The 23,885-nt window shown below is 54.1% G+C and overlaps 2 protein-coding genes across 2 annotated transcripts; one reads left to right on the top strand and one right to left on the bottom strand.

The window, feature by feature from the left end:
- The first annotated feature begins 162 nt into the window (after nt 1-162).
- BRME1 (break repair meiotic recombinase recruitment factor 1) lies at nt 163-17,709 on the top strand. Its single transcript, XM_068536886.1, has 8 exons — nt 163-224; nt 3,689-3,866; nt 6,878-6,959; nt 7,205-7,309; nt 9,759-11,045; nt 14,722-14,810; nt 16,844-16,936; nt 17,350-17,709. The coding sequence occupies exons 1-8, from the start codon at nt 194-196 to the stop codon at nt 17,501-17,503; spliced, it is 2,019 nt and encodes a 672-aa protein (XP_068392987.1). The 5' UTR covers nt 163-193; the 3' UTR covers nt 17,504-17,709.
- Nucleotides 17,710-20,006: 2,297 nt separating this feature from the next.
- On the bottom strand, nt 20,007-22,838 carry NANOS3 (nanos C2HC-type zinc finger 3). The gene is made up of 2 exons (XM_068534818.1): nt 22,312-22,838; nt 20,007-20,306 (listed from the first exon to the last, which is right to left on the bottom strand). Exons 1-2 carry the CDS (start codon nt 22,778-22,780, stop codon nt 20,239-20,241), a joined length of 537 nt encoding a protein of 178 aa, XP_068390919.1. The 5' UTR covers nt 22,781-22,838; the 3' UTR covers nt 20,007-20,238.
- Nucleotides 22,839-23,885: the final 1,047 nt, after the last annotated feature.

The raw sequence follows: 23,885 nt of genomic DNA, 5'->3' as shown, positions 1-23,885 counted from the left end.
CCATAGCCCAAGGTAGCCATGACTCCCACCCTGTGTCCTCTTGGGGCCCCAGTGACCCCTGGGGCAGCCAGATGGGCCCAGGTTGGGGTGGGGTGTCCTCAGCCAAGGCCACTGGGTCTGTACCCAGAGACAGGAACTGCTTGTAATGATGAGATTTGCTCCTTGTTTTCAGATTTCTCTAGGGAGGGATAAAATGAGTAAGAGGAAGAAGCTTCGGACCTCAGGTATTTGGACATTAAAGTTGACACCTCTTTATTGCTGCTTCTGCTTATAGGAGGAATGTGGGCTTATTGCAGAAATGTGCTAACATGACCACACCAAGCTCCTTAAAATAACAACAATGACTTAATGCATGCAATGACTTAATACAAGTGTAAATCATGGAGAAGTGCTTACAGTAAAAAGTGAAAGCTTTGTGGAGCCTCCCCCAGCCTCTAGTGGGATCCCACAGCCTAGGGGAGGCCCCCAGGCTTCAGGGCAGGGGTACAGCCTCTATGCAGGCCCACTCTCAGAGATGACCAATGAATAGAGCTTGATGTGCTGGTGTGTGGCGACCTGCTTCACTCTCGAGCCAAAAACCTGGGTTCATCTCACTGTGTGATGGCAGGTGACTTACTGTGTGTCTCACTTTCCTCCTATTTGTAGGGGATAAGAGCACCTACGCTTTACTTTCGAACAATGATTCTCAACCCGTTGGGGGGAGCAATTTGACCTCCAGAGGACATTTGCCAATGTCTAGACACATTTTTAGTTTTCACAACCGGTGTGTGGGCGGTGGCGGGGGTTGGGGGGGGGTGGTTAGTACTGGCATTTAGTGGATTAGGCCAGAGATGCTACTCAAAATCATAGAATGTGGTGAACAGTCCCCGCAACACAGAATGACCTGGCCCCAAATGTCAATAGTACCCAAATGTCAATAGTGCCAAAGTAGAGAACTGTGCCCTAGAGCTCACATGTGGATTAGTGTTTGTAGAGCACGGAGAATAGATCCATGGTAGGACACAAATACATGCTGCTGTTATCATTGCCCTTTCAGATTAAGAAGAAATTTTTCATTCTGAAACAATTTTAAGCTTACAGAGTAGTTGTAAAAATAGTTCAGAGTTCTGTCTACCCTCCCCCTAGCTTCCCCTAATGTTAACATCCCCCTCAACCATAGGATGATGATCAACCGTATAGTGTAGCGTAAAAAACAGGAAATGAACCTCAGTACACTACTTCTTCCAAACTTTTTCTTTCTGTACATAAATACAGTGTTTTTATTGGAAAATAGAATCATCACACATACTGATCTGCAACCTCTCTTTTTCAACTTCATGGTATTTCGAGACTGTCTTTACTTCTCAATATACGTATAGAATTTCCTCATTTGAAAAGAAAAACACCCAGTGTTACATAGTATAGCTCCATTTCCCTGTCATTGGCTAAGGTAATTTAAATTTCTTAAAAAGTTTAGAAAGGACCCCATCACTTAGTGGTTAATCAACTTCGAGAGTAGCACTCATTTTTTCCCAAGATGTGGGACAGGAAAGATACTATCAACAGATTGAAGATGTTTTGTGCAGAGATGAGTAACAAGCTGTTTGGAGGCACAGGCATTTCTCCGACCTTCGAGGGAGAAGCTGGAGCCAGCCAGGCCCACCCACAGCAGGTCATATGGGGCCTCTCTTGGCAGTGGACTCCCCCGCTCAGTGAACCCTGGGCTGGCCCAGGACAGCTCTTTCTGTGTGTCCTGGATGGGGTGGAGAGAAAGGAAGAAGATTCTGGCAGGTGGTGAAAGGAGCCCTTTCCCTTCTGATGTCTTTGGCCTCTGGTGTTGAACACAAGGTTCTGCCTTAGTTTTTCTTAAATTAATCCTGTGGGAACAGATCACAGGAAGGAAATGGGAGCCTCTTCACTTCTGCTGATATTTTTGCTTTTTATTTGGTACAAATAAATGTCCATTGGATGAGCAAAGCAAGCTAGTGTTTGGACATCTTAAGAAACTGAGTAAATGAAGCTGCTATATTTTTACATTTTATGGCAGACCACAAGGTGGGAATGTGTTTGTGTAAGAAACATTCATCGCAGCCTTGCTCTGGGTGCAGTGCTGGCGTGGGCACCTGAGGTGGAGGGTGGGAGGCAGGGTGAAGATGAGATCAAGATGAGACTCAGTTCCTGCCCTTGACAGCTTCAAGGTCTAGTCAGGGGAAAAAGAAAAATGTTTCTCACCAAGAGAGCTAATCAGATAACAGTGGGGTGAAGTTCTAAATGGGCACACACGAACCATAACTGACAGACTTGGGAGAAATTACAGGAAAGCCACTGTGGTCTAGTGAAGCCCCAAAAGCTGAATGGTTGCTGAGGAGGACCCTAGCATTCAGTGTTGGAGAGAGGGGGCTCGTTCAATGGTTTTACTTCAAGGTATGTAAGGAGCTGAGTTTGGAACGGGTCTACGTGACTGACCTCCAAGAAAATCAGACCTGGGTCTGGTTTGTCTTTTTGTTCTCGCTGCCTAGTCAGAGGTGTAGTACACAGTAGGTGCTCGGTAAGTGCTCAGGTATACTTAGGTGTGGAGGCTCTGGAACCGGACTGCCTGGATTCTGTTCCAGATTCCTCAGCCTCCCTGTACCTCAGCTTTCTCGTCCATAAGATGGGCCTAACATCAGGGCCCTGCCTGAAGTTTTGTCATAACGCACCTGAGTTCTCAGGACAGTGTCTGGCGTGGAACTCACTAGAGTCAACCCTTATTATTTGTTCATTGAATAAATGGTTCAGTTAGGACCAGATTTTGGAGAGGTTTTACAAGCCAGCCACTATTGGCAGTTTCTGTATAAGGGAATTTCCTTCATTCAACAAGCAGATGTTAATAAGCACCTTTAGGCTCTAAATTGCTTTCAGTGATGGGAAAGGTATCGTAGGGATACAACAGGGACCAAGAGGCAGCAGAGAAGTCACCTCCTTAGCACTCGATGACTCTGGGTCCCAGTTTTCCCAGGATGGATATTCTGCAAGCATCATGGAAAACCAGAGTGGTACATAATTTAGTGTTGTCTGCATTTCCTGGGAGGTGATCTGGGTTTTCTTGGGCGTTTATTCAGTCATCTACCAAGTATTTATTGAGCACCAACAGTTTATTAGATGCTCTTCTAGCTACTTGAGACCCAGCAGAGAGTGAGATAAATGAGGCCCCTCCTTGCATGGAACAGGTTGTAGTGGAGGAGACAGAAAATGACCCAGTGCATCGGATACTTGCAGAAAAGATGTGAAGTGAGTAAAACAGAGCATGGGCCCGAGAGGAGTTGCTCTATAGAAAAGGCAAGGATGCCTCTGCAGGGACATTTGAGCTGAGACCCGAAGGAGCCAGCACACACCTCTCAGCACTTCCGCAGAGAGACAGTCAGCTGGGCCAGGTTGTCTCGTGTGGTTCCGAGCCAGGCCCGGTCACCTCAGGATTGAACGTCAGTCATGACCAGTCCATAGATTAAAAGCCTTTGGATCCCATGGCCATGTAAGCTCCTGGGTCCCACCTGAATGAAATTCCATCTCATCTCTCACTCTCCAGGCAAGCGTCAGAGCAGGGATTTCCTGCCCTTTGCACAAGCCTGCTCACGTTGCATCAGTGGCCCAGATGTGTTTGGTGGTCGGCCATGGCAGTGCATGCTCCCGCCATCCCCCTCCCCTTCATCTTCTTTTGTCTCTAAACCAGGAGGGAAAGGAATCCGTCCTCCAAAACTTCCAAAGATCCCAAGATTAGGAGACTCTGACGGGGACCCCCGGAGTTCCAAGTTGGGCCATTGGCATCACCCTGAAGAGACAGAAAGCAGATCAGGACCCGCTTCCTCTGCAGAGCAGAGCAGGGAGGAACCAGGGCAGGCAGCTTCCAGGTAGGTGGCTCAGGACATTCCAGCAAGCCTCTCCGCTGACAGTGGGCACAGCACAGTGGCCTAGTGGACAGGATGCAAAGGGGAGGGGGCCAGTCAACACGACCCATCCAGTGCCATGCATCCCCCGCAGGGGCTCGGGGCCCTTGGATCGAGCTTCTCGAAGTTTTGCTCTGGGGACTCTCCTCTTCAGCGAGAAAGGTCGATATTTTAACCATGGGCAAGGAAGACCTTGAATTTTTCAAGGTCACTTAGTTACAGAATGCAGCTTGTCCTGCCTGCTGGTCAAATCCATATTTATCCCACATTCCTTCTTAATCAAGAGGGGACTGAAGGAGTTGTGGGTCTGTGAAATAATAACCCATAAGAGAGAATAACGATCTTTATGTTCCAGGCAGCATTCTAATAATAAATACTTTACACGCGTCAGCTCGTGTCATCCTCACGGCACTGTGACATGGGTTTACATCCCCATTTGGCATATGAGGACTCTGAGGCTTCGAGAGATCAAATGACTTTCCCAAGGCCACTGAGCTGGTACAAGGCAGCCTGGGGTTCTGGCTGCGTCTGGTTCCTGTGCTCTTTACCACAGTGGTTTCCCAGTTCCCTTATTTTTTCAGGAAATACATAATTAAGCACGGTGGGGGAAAGGAAGAAAGACCTGGAGAACCATTCAGTCTCCACAGGGTTAAACCACATGTAACTATAGCAGAGTAGAAAGGGTTAGCAGGGACTTCCCTGGTGGCACAGTGGTTAAGAATCCGCCTGCCAGTGCAGGGGACATGGATTCGATCCCTGGTCCGGGAAGATCCCACATGTTGTGGAGCAACTAAGCCCACGCGCCACAACTACTGAACCTGCGCAGGCTCTAGAGCCCATGAGCCACAACTACTGAAGCCCGTGCGCCTATAGAGCCCATACTGCGCAACAAGAGAAGCCACCACAGTGAGAAGCCCGCGCACCTCAAAGAAGAGTAGCCGCTGCTCACTGCAGCTAGAGAAAGCCTGCACGCAGCAACAAAGAGCCAACGCAGCCAAAAATAAATATAAATAAATAAATTTATAAAAAAAAAAAAAAGAAAGGGTTAGCAGGAGTTAGGAGAAAGAAGGTTCCTGCTACCTGAAGTCTTCAGAGAAAGCATCATGAATTGGACTAGCACGTTTTCTGAGTGAAAAATTGAGGCATGCAGTCTGGCTGACAGAACCATTTTCTGGGGTGTGTGTCTGTCTGATCTCAGGTCTTTGCAATCTTAGGGCTAAAGGCTGTGTGTGTGACAGGAAGAGAGGGGCCACGTGTCACACCTAAGCTGTTCCCCCAGACAGACACAGTGATGTCACACTGTGCCCCTCACCCCTCGAGAGGCCATATCTGGGCTGATGGGGTCACGGCTGCTGCCCACCCTGCTGTGTGAGACCGTAAGAATAATCAGAACCCACAGAAGTGGGTTCCCACTCTTGTTTCTGTTTTTTAAATGTTTTATTAAGAAATACCACACGTGCAGAAATATAACAGACGAGAGCAACATCAAGCAGTCAGTTTAACACATTTATGCTGAGAAATGAAACCTTGCCAGTACCCCAGAAGCCACCCAAACAACCCATCCCAATTAAAAATTTTGAAACAGGCGGTTGCTGTCAGTATCTAGAGTTCCTCTGTCTCCATAACCTCCCTTGGCACGATTCAAGCCCATTAGTGTAGCTTCATGCGTTTTCCTGCTCCACTTCCAAAGTTGAAACCATGAAGTTTCAGTTCCAGATTTTGATCTTTTTTTACAACATACATATCCACGTTTATTTAGACATAACCGTAAGTCTCACCAGTTTTTTTAAAAAGACTTTATTTCTTCAGAGCAGTTTTAGGTTTACAGTAAAATTGAGAGGAAGGTACAGTGGTTTCCGATACACCTCCTGTCCCCACACATGCACAGCCTCCCCCATTATCACCATGACTCACCAGAACGGTACATTTTTTAAACAAGGATGAACCTACATTGACACAGTCCACGGTTTACTTTAGAGTTCACTCTGTGTGTTGTACATTCTGTGGGTTTGCACAGCAGTATGATAACATATCCATCATTACAATATCATACAGAGTTTTCTTACGGCCGTAAAAATCCTAGCCTATTCATCTCTCCCCACAACCCCAGGTAACCACTGATCTTTTCACTGTCTCCATAGTTTGCTCTTTCCAGAATATCATATAGTTGGAGTCATACAGTACGTAGCCTTTTCACATTGGCTTCTTTCACTTGGTAATATGCATCTAAGGTATCTCCACGTGTCTTCATGGCTTGAGAGCGCGATCTTTTTTTTTCTTTTTATAAAGCAGATGGCATGATTTTTTTTTTTTTAATTTTTATTGGAACATAGTTGATTTACAATGTTGTGTTAGTTTCAGGTGTACAGCAAAGAGAATCAGTTATAAATATACATATATCCACTCTTTTTTGGATTCTTTTCTCACATAGGCCATTACAGAGTATTGATTAGAGGAGAGCTCGTTTCTTTTTAGCGCTGAATACCGTCCCATTGTCTGGATTACCACAGTTTATTTATCCACTCACCCACTGAAGGCCATCTCAGTTGCTTCCGCATTTTGGCAGATACGAATACACCCGTTTTTTTAGACACTGTGTTTTTTGTATCTACAACTTCTTTACAGTTTGCAGAGTTGGGGGCTGGAGTGTCAGTCAGTCCAAATGAGAGTTCCTGTTCTTACTTCAGGAGCCAGTTCCTGGGATTATAAGAGTTTAAGTGCTGCCAGAGCAGGCAGCTTGGATTCTAGATGTGGGACTCCACACCTTTCTTGGCAGTCACATGTCCCCTTCTCCATCCCACCCTCTCTCAGCAGGTGTTCCAGGGCCTCCCTCTTAGGAGACCCTGGGCGCTACTTTGCATTTGGATTTCATTCCCCGCTGCCGCTGCCGCCAGCTGCCTCCGTTTGTCTTGCTATGCAAGTTAACAGCATAGGAGGACTTGAGAACCTCCTCTGTTTTGTCTTTCTCCTCCCAGCTCTCCTTATGAGGAAGCAGGAGCTCCCTCCAGGCTCCTCGGGGAGCCAGAAAAAGAGCCAGTTCGCCTTCCTCCTTCCCAGGTGAGCCTGTCTTGCAGCCTGACGTATGTACAAAAGATGCTGCCTCCCTTCAGCTGGAGATCTTGTCTCTGTTCCTCATCAATAACTGCTGGTGGGAGGGTGTGCTGGGGATGGAAGGCAAGGGCCTTGAGAGTTTGAGATTGCAAGAGAGAAACTTGTTCTGGTGTCTGCTTGCTTGATTTCCGAGACCTCATTCCGCCCTCATCTTTACTGCTGTTATTTTTCTTGTTGTATCTGGTTCACAGAACTCAGTCGGGAGGTTTGTCCCCCAGTTTGCGAAACCCAGGAAGACAGTGACAGGACGAGCAGAGAGGAGGGAAGAGGACCCCAGGAGTGGGGCCTTCAGCTTGGTAAGGTCCTACCATCGACCTTCCTCTTGGCCCAACCTTGGCAGCCAAGTTCAGCCTTGATTTCCTTTGGCAATGGCTAGCCCTGCACCTCTCCACACACACACCCCATTTTTAGCGCTGCAGATGTCTGTGGACGGCAGGTGCCATGCCAGCAACTCGCAGGCCTGTGAGAGGCACTCAGGACAGCCGTGCCTGCACTGAAGCTGTCGAGGCCAGAGCTCTCTTCCCCAAGTTGCGTGAAAGTGGTGAAACTCAGAAAGGCAGCCCACATTCTATCCCTGAACCCCTATGCTTCTCAGAAGCTTTGTTGTGAGTCGGGGTGGGTGGGTCTTACAGCATGCTCTCTTGTCCTTGCCACCACGAGCTCCAGGGGTCACGATGTCTCTGGAACACACACCCCTAAAAAAGTGAGTGGTGGGCATTCCCAGCAGCTTTGTTTGTAATCGCCCTCAACCGGGAACACCCCAGATGTCCTTCAGCTGGTGAATGGTTGAACAAATCATGGTCCATCCACACCATGGAACACAACCCAGCAATAAAGAAGGAACAAACAGGTGTGATACACAGAACCACCTAGATGGATCTCCAGGGCATTATGTGGACTCAGAGGAGGTTGCAGAAACAGTATGCTCAGCCATAAAAAGGAACAAAACTGGGTCATTTGTAGAGATGTGGATGAATCTAGAGACCATCATACAGAGTGAAGTAAGTCAGAGAAAAACAAATACCATATATTAACGCATATATGTGGAACGTAGAAAAATGGTACAGATGAACAGGTTTGCAGGGCAGAAACTGAGACACACACGTAGAGACGTTTGTATGGACACCAAGGGGGGAAAGCGGTGGCGGGGGGTGGTGTGGTGAATTGGGAGATTGGGATTGACATGTATACACTAATATGTATAAAATGGATAACTAATAAGAACCTGCTGTATAAAAAAATAAATAAAATTCAAAAATACAGAAGAAAAAAAAGAAACAGTATGGCTACAAGTGTCCATCATCGATGGATGAATAGATAAACAAAATGTGGTATATCCATATGACGGAACGGATATTTGTGCATCCATGTTCACTGCAGCATTATTCACAGTAGCCAAAACGTGGGAGCACCCAAAGTATCCATCAGCAGATGAATGAACAAATAAAATATTGTATATTCACACAATGGAATGTTATTCAGCTTTAAAAAGAGATTCTTTTTTTTCTTTTTTGGCCACAGCATGCGGGATCTTAGTTCCCCAACCAGGGATCAAACCTGTGCCCCCTGCATTGGGAGCATGGAGTCTTAATAACTGGACCACCAGGGAAGTCCCAAGGAAGGGATTCTGACACATGCTACAACATGGATGAACCTGAAGGACATTACGCTAAGTGTAATAAGCCAGACACAAAGCAACAAATACTGTATGCTCCCACTTATACAAGGTCCCTAGAGTAGGCAAATTCTACCGATTCCACAGGAGGTAGAATGGGGGTTGCCAGAAGCTGGGGGAGTGGGGAGTTAGTGTTTCATGGGGACAGAGTTTCAGTTTGGGAAGATGAAAAAGTTCTGGAGATGGATGGTGGTGATGGTTGCCCGACCTTGTGAATGTACTTAATGCCGCTGAACTATGTACACTTTAAAATGATTAAAATGGTGGGAACTTCCCTGGTGGTCCAGTGGTTAGGAATCCTCCTTCCAATGCAGGGGACGCGGGTTCAATCCCTGGTCAGGGAACTAAGATCCCACATGCCGTGGGGCAACTAAGCCCGCACGCTGCAACTACAGAGCCATACGCCACACTGAAAGATCCCGCGTGCCGCAGCTAAGACCCAATGCAGCCAAATTAAGTAATTAATTAAATATTTTTTTAAAAAAGATCATTTCCTTCAAAAAAGATAAAATGATTAAAATGGTGAATTTTACCAAAATTAAAAACAAAACAGCACAGGGAGGCCCCCGTGTGCCCTCCCCGAGCATCCCCCGGTGGTAGCATGTTACGTAACTGTAGTCCATTGGCAACACCAGGCAACTGACATTGACACTGGTGCGATCCACAGGACCTCCTTGATTTTTATATCCTTGATCTTCCCGAGAGCCTCCACGTGCCTGGTGCTGGTGGGGCGAAGGAGCTGGTAGAAAGGGGGGTTCCTGGGGCTTCCCTGGTGGTCCAGTGGTTAAGACTTCGCACTTCCACTGCACGGGGTGGGGGTTCAGTCCCTGGGTGGGGAAGAGCCACGTGATGTGAGGTGTGGCCAAAAAAAAAGAGAGGGGTTCCTGTGCTTCCGGTTCCCCCTCTAGCCCCTGGCACAAAGCTCTGCCCAGCATTGGGACTGATCCCTATTTGGGTGCACCGTCATCCATGCAGCATCTGAGACGTTGAACAGGGGCAGTAATGACTAGAAAAATCCTAGGAGCGGTTGATTATTGAAGGCCCAAGGCTGAGTCTTTTTCTCTCCACAGGAAACACTGCCAGAACCTAGTGCCCAGCAGGCCAGAAGCCAGCCTCAAGAGGAGTCCCCAGGGCTTGCCCTCCAGGAGACCAGGGACCCAGGAGACCAGACCCAGGCAGACGGCGCCTGCCCCGAGCCCAGCGGCCAAAACCCTGTGACGCCTGTGCCTGGCGATGGGGATCCTCAGCCCTTGGCCTCCAGCATTGCCTCTCTGGAGTGGGGGACAGTGCCCTCGGCCTCAGAGAGGGCCAGCCAGGACCACCTGTCAAAGCATGGGACCAACGTGCCAGATGGTGGAAGCACGGAGGAGGGTTGGGTTCCAGGTGATCATGGCCAGAAAGGGCACCTGCCAGGCAGTGATCCTGAAGAGGAGCCAGACCAAGGAGCCCCTCAGGAGGGAGGTGCCCGAGGGGAAGCAGGAGCTGAGCTGCCTGAGGAGAGCCAGGAGGAAGAAGATGGCATCCTGGGCCCAGAGCCCAGATCTGCAGCCCAGGGCCCTCCTGACGCTCTGCAGACACCCAGCTGGACTGGCGGGGGAGCAGAGTGGAGCTATAGCAGCCCAAGATGCTCCCGCCTTGGGGCTGTTGTCATCGCAGGTGTGAGCACAGACCCCACGGAGCCAGAACAGAGGGCTCTGGGGGTGGCTGGGCCAGACGGGACGGTCAATGCCAGGGTGACTGCCTCTCCCAGCCGGAAGGCTTCTGATGGAGGCCACAGCAGGGCCCTGCTCGGGTGCATGCCTCTCACTGGGGAGACCACAGGAGGCAGAGAGGAGGCAAGGTGGGAAGACAAGCCCCCTGATGACGTCCCGGGGGTCCTTGCAGCCTCCCTGGCTCTGGCTCACGAGATCCAAGAGCCCACAATAGGTGTTGGGGATTCCAGCCCTTTAGCCTTGGAAATGGGTCCAGGTGTGGGTCAGACACAGGTACCAGGCCCGGATCAAGAAGGGCTGGGAGGTATGTGCTTGCTGCCTTTGCTGTCGCAACCTGTGGGTGAAAAGGCAGCTGAGTTAGGGAGCCATAGCCACAAACAAGACTTCAAGGGGCTCAGTTTGCCCCTTGGAGCCTGTGCTCCAACAGTGTTCAGAGAAGCAGTGGACGGCCCTCCCCAGGATGCTGGGGCACATCAGGGCAGCCCAGATGCCCGCACAAGCCCGGCAGGCCAGCCTGAGCACCCTGCTGACTCTTCAGAGCAGGCTGTCTGGGAGGGGTCCCCAGCCATGGAACTCTACTTCCTGCTGGACAGCCAGACACAGGATGCCCTGGAAGCCCCTGGTTTTGAAGCCCCACCTGAACAGGTAAGAGCTTCCTTGAGTTACAGCCAGATGTCCTAGTACAGGTGCCAAATGGCCACAAACCCTCCCAAACCACCCGGTAGTGGGGGAAAGGTGGGCACGTGGCCATCTGTTTGTACGGCAGATGAGTCCGGGGGTCTGAGTCACAGCTTCAGCGGCTGTGGAGTCTGTGATATTCTGGAAAGGATAGACCTGCCTTTCTATGAGGGGCCCATCTGTGTGGGAGCTGAAGAGCCCCGGGATGTGACACACATGTATTTTGTCAGCCCAGGGAGAACCCCTGGTGCACTTGCCCCTTCCACCCTTCAGTGCCCTGCTCTGGCCGGAGGTTCCCAAGGGATGTATGGAGGGTGACAGACCAAACGGGGTGACCTAAAGAAGCCAATGACCTCAAAGCTGGGCCTGCGGGCGGGGACTTCGTTCCCCCACCGGAAAGAACCTTTGCCCATCTTTAGGGTCATTTGGGGGCCCAGATACAATTCTTTTTCAGACATATACATGGAATTTCATTTGCTGGAATTTTAGGGGCTTTGCTTCCTTCAGGGATCTGCCTGCTGAGCGTGTGCTGGCCGTTGGCGGTCACCTGTCAGGGCAGGTGGCAGTCCCTGCTTTGGCCCTGCCCCCCCAGGAAGCGCCACATCTCTGGCTGCTGGTGCACTTGAGCCTGAGCTAAGTGCTTTGCAGCCTCGCCCTGATAGGTAGGTGGTTCTCTTTCCACACACTGGGTGTGGCTGAGAGGCCGAAGAAGGTTGGGCACCTGCCCCAGGTGAGGCAGCCAGCAGGGGAGGAGCCTGGGTCTGTGCCCAGGTTGGCCTGATTCTGCAGCTGTGCCTCAGCTGTTCTGTCCTGGAACAAACACAGAGCCCATGTCGCTTCACAAACATGGCCTCCGTTTCTTTGGCTGTCCCTGTTTTAAAACTTCATTTTTTTGGTTGCTTGAAAATGTTTTTAAGATGTGAGAGTCCGCTCTATGCCAGGAGTGAACAGATCAGGCATGGTCCCTGCCCCCATGAGGTTTTCAGTAGCACCGTTCCCACCTGCCTCTCCCGGAGTGAGCATTTTGTTCCCTGTCATTTCGGCACTTAAAGAGTCTTATATGACACAGCCCCCAAACAAGCAAAGGACGTCATCTGGTGCCCAGCTGAAGAAAGCTAGCTGTTCCCACTGCAGAGGGGGATGTGACTGGCTTGAGCTAACGTGGGTCTCAGGCGCTGCCTTCCCAAGGGATGGCCAGGGGTCATTTGTGACACAGGCTTACCGAGTGACTTTTCGGACCCGGCCATCCCTGCCCCGGCCCCCATTCCTTGTACCACCCATTGCACATTGCTGTGATCACCAGATGAGCAGGATCACAGAAATCGAGTCACACTGCGGTTTGGTCACAGTGTTTAAACACGATCGCCCTGGAGAGGTAGGTGCTCAGGTGCTGGGCAGAGCTGAAACTTTATAACTAAAGCTGCATCCCTGGAAAAATGCAAACCCCTCTCTTGGAAAGAAGAGCTAAGTTATCCCCAGTCTCTGGCTTCTTGGGCTGTGGCTGAGGGATAAGGCTGGGAAAGCAGTTGGGACCTTGGGTGGCATCCAGAGGGCAAAGGAGCAAGCCCTCCCGGACCTGCCACCAGTGAGTGCACTCTGAAGTCACCAAGGAGCTGGCAGCACCAGTGCGGGGGACCCAGCAGCAGCTGGGGTGGACAGCCCTGCTGGGAGAGGAGGCGCTACCCTGACAAGGCTGTGGGCACCCAGACGTGTTTTGTTTTGACACTGGGCGTTCCTGAACAAGTCGGGGCAACCCAGGCACAGGTTCCCATGGGAAGGTGCGGGAAGGCCCTGTGGGCAGGGACACATGGGAACAGAGCGCAGGTGGACCGAGAGAGCAGCCCTCGACCTCACCGTGGCACAGCTGTGAGCACCGCTTCAGAGGAGGGGCCCTGGGGTCTCGCAGCAGTGACAGACTGGCTTCAAACCCAGCTGCCCGCACAGGAACACTTGGTGTTTTCTTCTCATCGCGGCTCCCTGGGGACGTGGTGCTCACCCCAGGGCCGGTGGAGCCCTCCTCTGCCCACAAGCAGCGTCATTTAAAACACTGACTCCCAGGCCTCTCTCACAGCCCACAGGGGTGGCCCCCACACGTTCAATACAAGCACCGCCTTTGTCATGACATTTACACAACCCTGGTGGGAGCCGTGGTACCTGTTGGGAAAGAGACTATTCCTCATGACTAAGAATGGTGCCGTGAGTTGGGTGAATCTGTGGCATCAAATTGTTTTGTTTTTTTTTAAATTTATTTTTGGCTGCTTTGGGTCTTCATTGCGGTGCACGGGCTTTCTCTAGTTGCGGCGAGGGTGGGCTGCTCTTCGTTGCGGTGCACAGGCTTCTCATTGCAGTGGCTTCTCTTGTTGCGGAGCACGGGCTCTAGGCACGCAGGCTTCAGTAGTTGTGGCACGTGGGCTCAGTAGTTGTGGCACGCTTGCTTTAGAGCACAGGCTCAGTAGTTGTGGCACATGGGCTTAGTTGCTCCGTGGCATGTGGGATCTTCCCGGACCAGGGCTCGAATCCGTGTCCCCTGCATTGGCAGGTGGATTCTTAACCACTGCACCACCAGGGAAGCCCTCAAATTGTATTTTAAGTCACAGAGTTGCCTCCGTGAAAGTCGGCCAGGCGCACGGGAGAAACTGTATCGTCTAGAATATGCTTCCCAACCTCAGCACTACTGGCTTTGGGGGCTGGATCGCCATTCTGTGCACAGCAGGGGCTTGAGCAGTGTCCCTCGCCTCCACCCCCAGGTGCCAGGAGCGCCCTCTCCCCCGGGCATGACAACCAAAAGTGGTTTCGGACACTTAAGTGTCTTGGAGGCGGAGCCATCCCCACGAGAGAGCCGCCGGGCTGCAGCCAGTTCCTCACGTCTGTTCCTTTGGATTCGGGGACCCTTTGCAGGTCGAGCTCAAGCCCTTCACCCCATCCGCCACCCCAGGACTTTAGTCTCCTCAGAAAAGGCCCAACAGTCCTGGGCCGGCCGCTCCACTTCAGCCTCTTTGCCTCTTTTCAGAAGGACGTACGTCACCTCCACAACTGAGCCTGACATTTTCCATGAAAATTAAACCACCGTTGACATTTAGAAATTTAAGCTTCTCAGGGTTATCTGGCTCTCTCCCCTATTAATTATGAATTTTCCCTTCAAAATACATTTGCAAAATCTCTTCCTGACATGAAACTCGTGGCCTATCTGGCCGACCTCTTTCCCTCCACGCCAGATGCCCACCTCGCCGCAGTCGCCACCACTCAGGGTCTTCTCTGTACCCTTCTAGATACTGCAGGACAAGCTGGAGACAGCACCACTCCTCAGTTGTCAGGGACAGAGAACGTGTGGATGGAGCCACCCACCCGTACAAATCAGCCTGTCGAAAGGCGCAGGCCCAGGACAGGACCCCAGCGTCAGGCCCAGTACTGCCCTTCTGCTCTCTTTCCAAAGAGGGAGGGTGAGAGCAGCCCGGGCTGGTGGCCCGTAGGTCTGGCCATCGTGGCATCTGTCCCCCACACCACTTTTCCTCTGCGGGAGTCCAGCCTCGGTGTTCCTGGCGTGGCAGAGGAGAAGCCAGACCTCCCCTGCCTGACTTTTCCTTCCCTATGCAGGGCTCGCCCAGCTGGGCCGTTCACATGTGTGCGTGCTCTCTCTTTCCAGTTGTCTCCTGCAGGGAGCGGGCTGGACCCTTGCTGGCCTGGCACCAGCCCACGTGCCGACGGAGGCTCCCTTGCTGAGGCCCAGCCAAGGTAGGCAGGGTAGGAGGCCGCCCCAGAACCCTTTCCTTGACAGGAGTCCTCCTTTTGTCCCTGGGAGGGGAGAGAGTGGCTGCTTTCCTGGCACTAGAGCCCCCATGCTCTGCCTCCCCCCAGCCCTGTGAGCTCCCATTTTGTGGATGAGGGTGTCGGAGGTCGCCCTGGCTCTGCCTCGAGGGGCCTCACTTTCCTTGGTCCAGTAAGGTTGCTAAGCCCCGACTTTCAAACCACCCATGTCCCCTGCTACCCGCGAGTGGAGAACTCGTCAGCAATCGGCACCCAAGCCAGCATCTCTCCCAAGGACCCCTGCGATGATGCCCCCGGCTCTGTGGTGGTTTTAATGCACACTGTGCGTTTTTCTGGAGAGAAGGTCCAGAGCTTTCCCTGAATCTCCATGGAGGGGGAGTGGACCCAGACAGGGCTAAGAACCATTGGCTCACAGGGGCCATCCCCTCTCTGGCACCCTCGGGCCCTCCAGAGTCTCCCACCTGTCCCATCTTATTTCCTGCTTGATTTTATTCCCCAAGGCAGCCCACCTTCTTTCCCTCCTGCAGGCACCAGGTGTGCTCTTCCTCCAGCCTATGGAGTGTGTGTGGGTGTGTGTGGGTGTGTGTTGGGGGGGTCCTCTCCCCCCACCCCAGAGCCTCTCACAGCCCATCACCTTTGCTGTCTCCCAGCCTTGCTGGTGGCTAGCATTGAGCGACAGTCCTCTCCCGTTACCTTGAACCTGAACTGGCCTCTCTGCAGAGTGGCGGCTTATCGATTATTTATGGCCAAGCTTCTGTTTCTGTCTGGCAAGTGTGGAGGAGGGTTAGGAAGTTTGTCTCTTTCCTCTTTCTCCTCCCCCTCAGGGGAGAGGGAGGCCGTGCTCCCACCTTCTGCCCTTACACATATCTGTAAATAGTACCTGTTGTACCACTTGTTGCCCCACCCCCTGTGCCCCCCTCCATGCACACACGCACGCCCTGCACAGGGACCAGAGGCAGTTTAGTCAAAGTGGCCCCACTATTGTTTGGGCAAAGAGGAGGGAGATTCCTGGGTGAATCTCCGGCGGCCTCCATGGATGGCTGGAAGCCCCCAGGTGGGTCCCAGGGTCTGGTTCTGTGGCCCATGGCTGAGGGAGAAAAGGCAAGAGACTGAGGCCCGGACTGGCCAGTCGTCTCAGGGTGACCGAGGCAGGTGGAGCAGGACCAGAGTTCCCGCAGTGACAACCCAGGAGATGCTGCCAAGCTGGGCAACCCTCTGCCCACCACAGGCTGCACCCGTTAGATACGGTGGTGCAGAGGCACGTCCACCCCTTCCATAGACACTGACGCCCGCCAGTGCCGGCTCTTCCAGGAACTGCTCTGGGCACTGGGAGGCTGCGTGGGACAAAACATGAAGCTTCTACATAGTGGGGGTGGGAGCAGGGGTGAGCGAGAGACAGACAAATTAGGTGGTCAGATGGCAGAGTGTTGGGGAGAAAAAGACAGCAGGGCAGGGGTTAAAATTTTAACCTGTGGTGATGGAGAGGGCTCCCTCCTCCCACCTTCTCCACCCCAAGGAGGAGACATTTAGGAAAGAACATTCCAGAGCCCTAAGAAATGCTCAGGGAATGGCCAGGAATTCAGTGTGGCTGGAGCAGGGGGGAGGTGAGACAGGAGGGAGGGGCTGGGGTCTGGAGGTGGGCAGATGGTGCAGGGCTTTGGGGAGGGACTTTAGGCGGGCTTTCCATTGCCACGCCCTCCCCTGCCCCCCAGGCCCCAGGGGGGACAGGCTGTAGGGGCAGGAGCTGGGGGTTGGGGAGGCTGTGGCAGCTGTCGGACAAGGGCCACGGCGGTGGGGGAAGTGGCTGGATTCTGGGTGCGATTTCAGCAGTAGAGCCGGCTGGGTCGGCCATCAGGGCTGTGCCCAGGGTGGCCTCATGACTGTCAAAGGCGTTCATCTCTGGAGAAGACAGCTCGAGGCCCAGCAAAGCCCCCCAGGGCAGAGTCTGGTGGAGCTGTCCAGTGAGGTCAGGCCTCTTGCCCTCCCTCCCTTCCCGCCAGGACCCGAATGGGGATCAAGACCTGCGAAGCCGCCAGGATGGAGGATGCAACAGACACCGTGCGAGGCCTCGTCATCGAGCTCTCCAACCTGAAGTAAGGGCTGGGCTTGGATCCACGGATCCACAGGTCCCCGGGATGGGTGGAGGGGATGGGGCCGCGGGAGGATGGTGGAGGGCCCAGTACAGCAGCGATCCTGGGGTGTCAGGGTGGGCCCGGGATCCCCAGCGAGGGGCCTCTGGGAAGCTCCACCGTTGCTGGGCCCCAGCCGGTTGTGTCATAAACCCGTCCTTCGCAGAGTTGTTAGGTTCTGAAGAGGGGCTAGAAGGGTCACAACCTGCCCTGCAGCAGGCTGATTCTGATTATGCACGTGTGCATGCCTGTGTGTGTGTGACCTGTGAGTACACAAGTGTGTGAGCCTGTGTGAGCAGGCTGGTGTGTGCCCGAGTGTGAGGCATGGTCCCACTCTGCCGCGAGGTGGAGCACAGCTCAGACCCTTTCCCCCACAGCCGGCTGATCATGAGCGCCCACCGGGACCTGGAGGCCTTCAAGCGCCTCAGCTACTACCAGAAAGCAAAGCCGGCAGGGAAGGCCCCTGCACCCTACACACCAAAGGGGGCTGGGAATCTCCCTCGAGGGGAGCAGTCCTGGAGGGACTCGTAGGTGTGTGTGTGTGTGTGTGCTCGTACAGGCTCGCCGGCCCCCAGAAGTGCCTGATGTTCCTGCCAAACAGCTGGAAACAATCCCTCAGCAGACTCCGGAAAGCCTGCTGGCCCCTGTGTGCCCCCTGTTATTTTGTTACCATCCGAGATGCTCCAGCAAGTCCTGATGGGCCCCAGAAACCTCCCCTCAGCTGACCTGGAAGTCACCTTCCCATGGGAAACACAAAAGGCCCTGCCGTCCTCAGCAGCCTCCCTTGGGAGTCGCCGGGGGGAGGGGACCTGCTCCTCCCTGTGGCAGAGGCCTGGAAGCTGGAGGCAGAGAGGCGCCCTGGGGCCCCAGGAAGCTGGGGGTGGGGATGGCAGAGCCGCCCAGATGTTTATCTGGATTTGCAAATTTCAGCTCCTTAGCCGAGGTTATGGAAGGTTCAGAATTTGTTTCTTTCCTGGAGGAGAAAAGGGCTCGCTTTGTTGGTTGTACCCTTGTTTTTCTCCGGATTCCATTTTATTTCTTTTGGGAAGCCCATTAATAAATGATTCCCTAGCCAGACCTCAGACCTCGTGACCTGTTGTTTGGGGTTTGAGGCATTTTCAGTTCCTTGATGTCTTGCCCACAAACCTCCCTAACCATCTCTTCTTTGACTTCTACTTTTCATCTTCCCTGGGAAGACAAGTTCGGCTACTGTTGGATCCAGGGGTCCCCCATGCAGTACTGAGTGTGTCGGACTCAGGAGCAGGTGGCTGTGTGCACGAATTCAAGCACACACAGTATCTTGACTGATTGTCCAACTGGAGTTTGCGAGTCTGTATTCAGTGCTGAGATGGCTTCGCCTGTCCTCCGTGGGACAAGCTGCCTGGAGGCCTTGGCCCGGAGGGACACATCCCTGGGGGAATGTTACTGACGCAGACACAGCTACTGCCTGGAGGGTGCTGAGGGCAGCCATTGCACACACCATCCCACCAAACCATACCACAGCCCCAGTGATGTCACATTGTCACAAGCAGTCCCGGGTGCTGCTGTCAAACCCATTTTGCAGAAGACGTGCTTCTATTAAATAAGTCACCACGAGATGGACCACACCCAATACTTCAATTTGTTGCTCTGCCTGTGGCTCCTGCACCCTAACTCCTACAGCCAAGGCAGGGCCCCCTCCCACCGCCTTTTTATACCCTGGGACACCCCATTTGCGAGGGAGCAAGGTGGGTCAGGGTCCCCCAACCCTTCTGCCTGCTGGATGTGCAGCTACTTCCTTGAACCCTCCAGCACGTGCCCAGTCACCCAGTTCCCTGTGTCTCACGCCCCAGCGGCTCTGGCTTATACAATTAGCATTTGCAGACACCTGGGGGTGGCTGGGGGATTGTGTCACCTGACTCAATCTGAAACTCTTGGGGCTGCTAAAGAGGCCTCCTCTGTGTCTTCTTTCTTCTCCTTCCCTCTCCTTTTCAAGCTTGGGCAGCAGGCTGTCTTCAAGGGCCGTCTCCCATCCCCGGCTCACCCCAGCCCTCCTCCTGGGTGGCCTCAGGTCCCAGTTCAAGTGGAAAAGCCAAGGGCAAATCCTGGGAAGTCCAAATCCTGCCCCCACTCAACCCTGGGAGACCTTGTCGGCTCGGGGTGGAGACCGGGCCCTCAGGCCAGCCTTCAGACTGGGGGAGGGATGTGGAATAGGCACTTGTCACCTGCTGCCCCTGGGAGGCTGGGGGAACAAGATGTGGGGGTGCAGGAGACAGACAGGGGATGGGGATCCCCCCAAGCACAGCTCCCCAGAAGGACCAGATCATACTTCCTGGGTGGGGATGGATCTCCACCCCCCACCCACTCCTGCCCAAGCACAGCCAAATCACCTCTGTGGTGCCCCCTACCCATGGCCTCGCCTGGCCCAACCCCCTCCGGACATATGCCCATTCCTTGCAGCTCCCCACCCCACCCCTGCCCCAGCCCATAAGTCCTTCCCTTGCTCTGAAGGGCCTGCGTGTGACTCCATGGCCCCCAGTTGCTGGGGCATCGATGGTGACCTATACGTTCACTAAGAGCCTCCTAGGTGAGGACAGTGATGGGGGGAACCTCTGTCTCTCCATTGCCCCCTCAAGTCAGGCCCCCACCTCCAGTGTAGGGGATTCCATCTGACATGTCAATATGCAAGGGGTGGCTGGAAGAGTTCGCAAACACGAAGCGTCACAGAAACAGCCTCATGGCACCAACCCAGCAGCAAGTGCCCTGCTCAGAAGTGCCAGGCTGGGGCGACCCCTCAGAACCCCATCGCTGCCCTGTGGTGCCCACTCCCATTCCTCAGCACAAAGCAGCTCACCCCAGGGCCCCAGGGTAAATGGCAATCCAAACAGCAGTTGGGGCATGTGGAGGTCAGAGTAACGTGGGGGTAAGGGATGAGCCAGGAGAGGAGGGTCCCCAGCCCCACTGGCACAGTTCACGCTACCTCGTCCCAAGACCGAGCCTGCTATGACACTGATCCGTTCATAAACATTTATTGAGAGCTGACTGGGTGCCCAGCGCTGGGGAAGGAGGGCCGGGGTGCCTGAGAACCACCTCCTTCCGTGAGGGGGTCGGGGCGCTCTTTGGGCTGTGCTCCCAGACGGGGCTCCTTTGCCAGGCCCTCAGGATGGGGGCAGGGCCTAGGGGCGGATCCTCGGAGGGTGAGTCTTCCCTGAAATCCAGCCTCCAGTGGGCCTGGGTCCCCAACCCCAGGTGAAGGCAGCAACCCCGTCCTGCCCGCGCCAGCCTCCTTAGGCAGAAGTGAAGGGACAGCAGGAAGAGGGGGTAGTTCCAGAAGGATTCCCGGCACCTTTGGAACCTGGATTTTAAAAGCAGAAGGGGAGGAGAAAAACATTTAATAACAGGGATGATTCAATGCTCCGGAAGTACCGACTCAACCTGCAGGGCTGTCATGGCTCTGGCGCCACCTGCAGGCTATTTCTGGAATAGCACCCCTGTGACATTCCCGGCCCAGGGCAGCCCCAGGTGGGACCCAGAGCCAGACACAAAGCGCAGAAACTCCAACTCAGTCCTGCCGTGCTGCCTCCTCGCGGCCGCAGGGCTCCGGGAACCCCGGGTTTGTTACACCCAGGTTACCTGGGAGGACGGCCTCAGGCAGCCCTTCTGTGCCAATATCCTGGTGAGGGCTTCCCCCACCCCACCCCTCACGCCCGCGAAGGCAAGTTTTCCTGTTCTCTCGGACTTGAGGGGAAAAAAGGAAGACTCTGAGACCACCACCTTTGCATCCCTTCAGCTTCCCACCTCTCCCAGTTGGACCTCGTCAGACCTCATAGGGAATACTATCTTCTCCTGGAGGCAGTCTCTTCTAACAGATGTTCACTGCACAGCTGCCGGGATAGGGAGGGGTCCTCCCACCCGGTGACTTCCCCAGGGGCTCACAGTCTGATAGGAGAGGCAGTACCCACACCGGGCACCCAAATGGGTGGGGGTACCGCCCGGTCAGACCTGTCTTCTCTGTTGCTGACTTCCTCAAAGGCAATGAAAGTTGTTAAAACGGATTTCTCTTTTAAAACACTGCAGAAACTGAGGTCTTTCTCATCTGTAATAATAACTGCTGCCATTTAAGACAGAGCTAACTCAAGGCCTGCCAGTCTGTGGCCTTGCAGCATGGCAGCGTCAGGGGGAGCTGGTTAGAAATGCAGATGCTCAAGCCTCACCCAGACCTGCAGAACTGGAATCCACATTTGATGAGCAAGATGCGGGGGGGGGGGGGGGGGAGCGCCCTATGTGGTGGGCCGTGCAGTGTGGGGAGAGCCCTTTAGACCTCAGGGAGGCTTCAGCCATATCTCGCTTCTAAACTTCAGCCTCAGCCAGTGGCTGATTCACACACAGCAAACTCATGGTACTTCCCTCCAAACTGACGTTTCCCCAGGCGCTGGGACTCTCCCTCTTCGCCGCCTTGAACACCTCTGCCTGGAGGACCAGGCTCTTCCAACACCTTCACATCCGTTCCCACGGTCCAGCCCGTTAGCCACGGTCTTACACATTCACAGTCCAACACATGCAGACCTGGTCTTGTCCCTTCCTTGGCTCCCTAGTACTCAAGTCCAAACCCTTTAAGGTGACCAGCAAGGACCTACAGGTCCTTTTGCCGTCCCTGAAATCTCTGACACCTTCCCCTCCGACATACATGCACACATACTCTATCCCAGACACACCGAACTTCACTAAGTTCCTAAAGGAGCCCCATTGCCTGGGCTCCACTTCAGCGCTCCACCAAACTGAATTAGGCTTCCAGAAGTCACTTTCTCCAGGAAGACCTCCTGGACCCCTTCACCTGGATCAGGTGCTTCCTCTAGACTCCCCCATGCCTGTGTTTTAACTCTCACTCTCCCATCTACCACGGCGGGCCAAGCCCAGCCCAGTGCTTGGCACAGGGCAAGCCTCAAAGACTATCTGGTGAATGAGTGAAAAAGTGAGGCTCAGTTTCTCTAACTGAGCCATTTCCCTCTGGTCACACAGCTCCCACGTGCCAAGCCGGATTGGAGCCCCTGCTGTACCTGTCCCCAGATCCCATCAGTAGTCCCCACAGCCTCCCTGCTAGATCACACCGCGCCTGGAAAAGGTCGGTGTTTCCCTTACAGGCCCAGAGAGGGAGAGTGCCTTGCCCAAGGCCACACAGGGAACCCCATCCCCAGCTTACCCGCGTAGGGCAACAGTTCTAGAATACTGTTCTAAGCTGTGTACATGGATTATCACCCCCAACCCTCTGAAGTGGGTGACCCCAGGGGTTAACCCACTTCACAAAGGCCCCTAGGGGCTCAGCCCAGGGCAGACCCCCCTCCTCGAGTCCCCCCAGCCACCTGCACAGGCTCCTCCTCCTCCTCCTCCTCCTCGGCGGTGTCCGGAGTCCAGCGTCTTCGCCTTGTCCGAGCGGGCCAGCTTCCTGCCGGCCGAGTTGCGGGTGGTGTAGCTATAGACGGAGGTGTAGCCCTGGCCGGTGAGCGGGCAGAAGCGGCGGGTGTGGGCATGCTCGCGAGTGGCACCACACTGGGGGCACACGTAGTCTCGAAGGATGGGGCACAGCACCCGGCCCGCTTCGTCCTTGAGCACGTGGGATTGGTAGATGGCCCGGGACTCGCCGTTGTGCTTGCAGAAAGTGCACAGGCGTTCAGGAGCTGGTGAGGATTCCGGGCTGGGTGTCTGACCCTCCAGTCCTGGCACTGGTTCTGTCTGGAGGTCCAGCCTGGTCTCAGGCTCCTCTTCCCCACGCAGAGCCCCCACCAGGCGTGCCAAACCCAGGTAATCTGTCCATGGATTGAAAGTCCCCATGGCTGGACACCGTGTGCCAGGCGGAGGGGCAGAGAGAGAAGAAACCCAGCCACCCCAAAGCTTGTCTTTCTACACCTGCCTTCTTAACCCCCCCTTCCCCTCTCTGGAGCCGAGCAGTCTGGGCTGTCAGTTCCCTCCTTATACCTCCAAGGGGGTGTGAAGAGGGAGGAGCAGGCTGTAGGAGGTTCCTTATTGTCACAGGGGGGCCTGCTGCCGCTCCCCCAAGAATGCACCTGCCAAGGGGATGCGTGGTCTCTGGGTGGGCTGGAGGCGAGGGGGGGGGTGACAAGACACAGGATGCAGGGGGCACCAATAATATGGAGCCACACACCCCACCCAGAGGGCATTGGGAGGGCGACCCCTCCTTAGAGCCTGCCTGCCTCTCCTGCCCCACAGGGTGATGGGGGTGGGAGGGTTGGAAGCCCCACCCGACAGACTAGCATTGATGTAACCAGTAACTTAGTAACTTCTTTCTTCCTGCTCCTGGGCTGGGGGAGGGGCCGGGTACCCCTGAGCTCTTTGGGAAGGGTTGGGGAGCTGCTAATGCTCCAACTGTCTTTGGAAGGAGGATGGGCCTGGCTTATGGGGTGGGGGGATAAGGACCAAGGCTCCCAGCTCTGGCCACCCTCAGGGAGCTTTCACAACCCTTTTCAGTGGATCCAAGCATTTAATGGATGAACAGACTGGGGTATGAAACCACCTGCCCCTGGGGTTATTCACAAAGATAAGCACCAAAGCCTGCCTCCCCACGCAGTTAGCAGTTACCACCGGAGCCTTAGGTATTGGGGAGCCTTAGGACCAGCTCATCCTGGTCCTAAGGGGTGGAAAGGGGGTGAGGCAAAACATTATGGGGGGTGGAGGAGAGCACAGGCACAAGTTGGGCTAACGGGGGGACCCCTAGCATTCGCGAGTGCCTTGCTCTCCCCCTCAAATGAGACCTCAGCTCAGTCTCCGGAGGATAAGGTGTGCCCAGGAGTCACCCACGTGGGGCACAGATGGGCAGGTGGAAGGATCAACTGGCATCAAGGTGCTAGGTGGGCAACTGAAGGTAAAGCAGGGGTCTGTGGGTACCAGGCAAGGAGGGTGAGAAAGCTGGGCCCGGGAC

The sequence above is a fragment of the Eschrichtius robustus genome, chromosome 2 (genome assembly GCF_028021215.1).
Source record: "Eschrichtius robustus isolate mEscRob2 chromosome 2, mEscRob2.pri, whole genome shotgun sequence".
Taxonomy (NCBI): Eukaryota; Metazoa; Chordata; class Mammalia; order Artiodactyla; family Eschrichtiidae; genus Eschrichtius; species Eschrichtius robustus.
The sequence above is the reverse complement of the archived record's forward strand: the minus strand, read 5'-3'. Positions and strand labels throughout refer to the sequence as shown.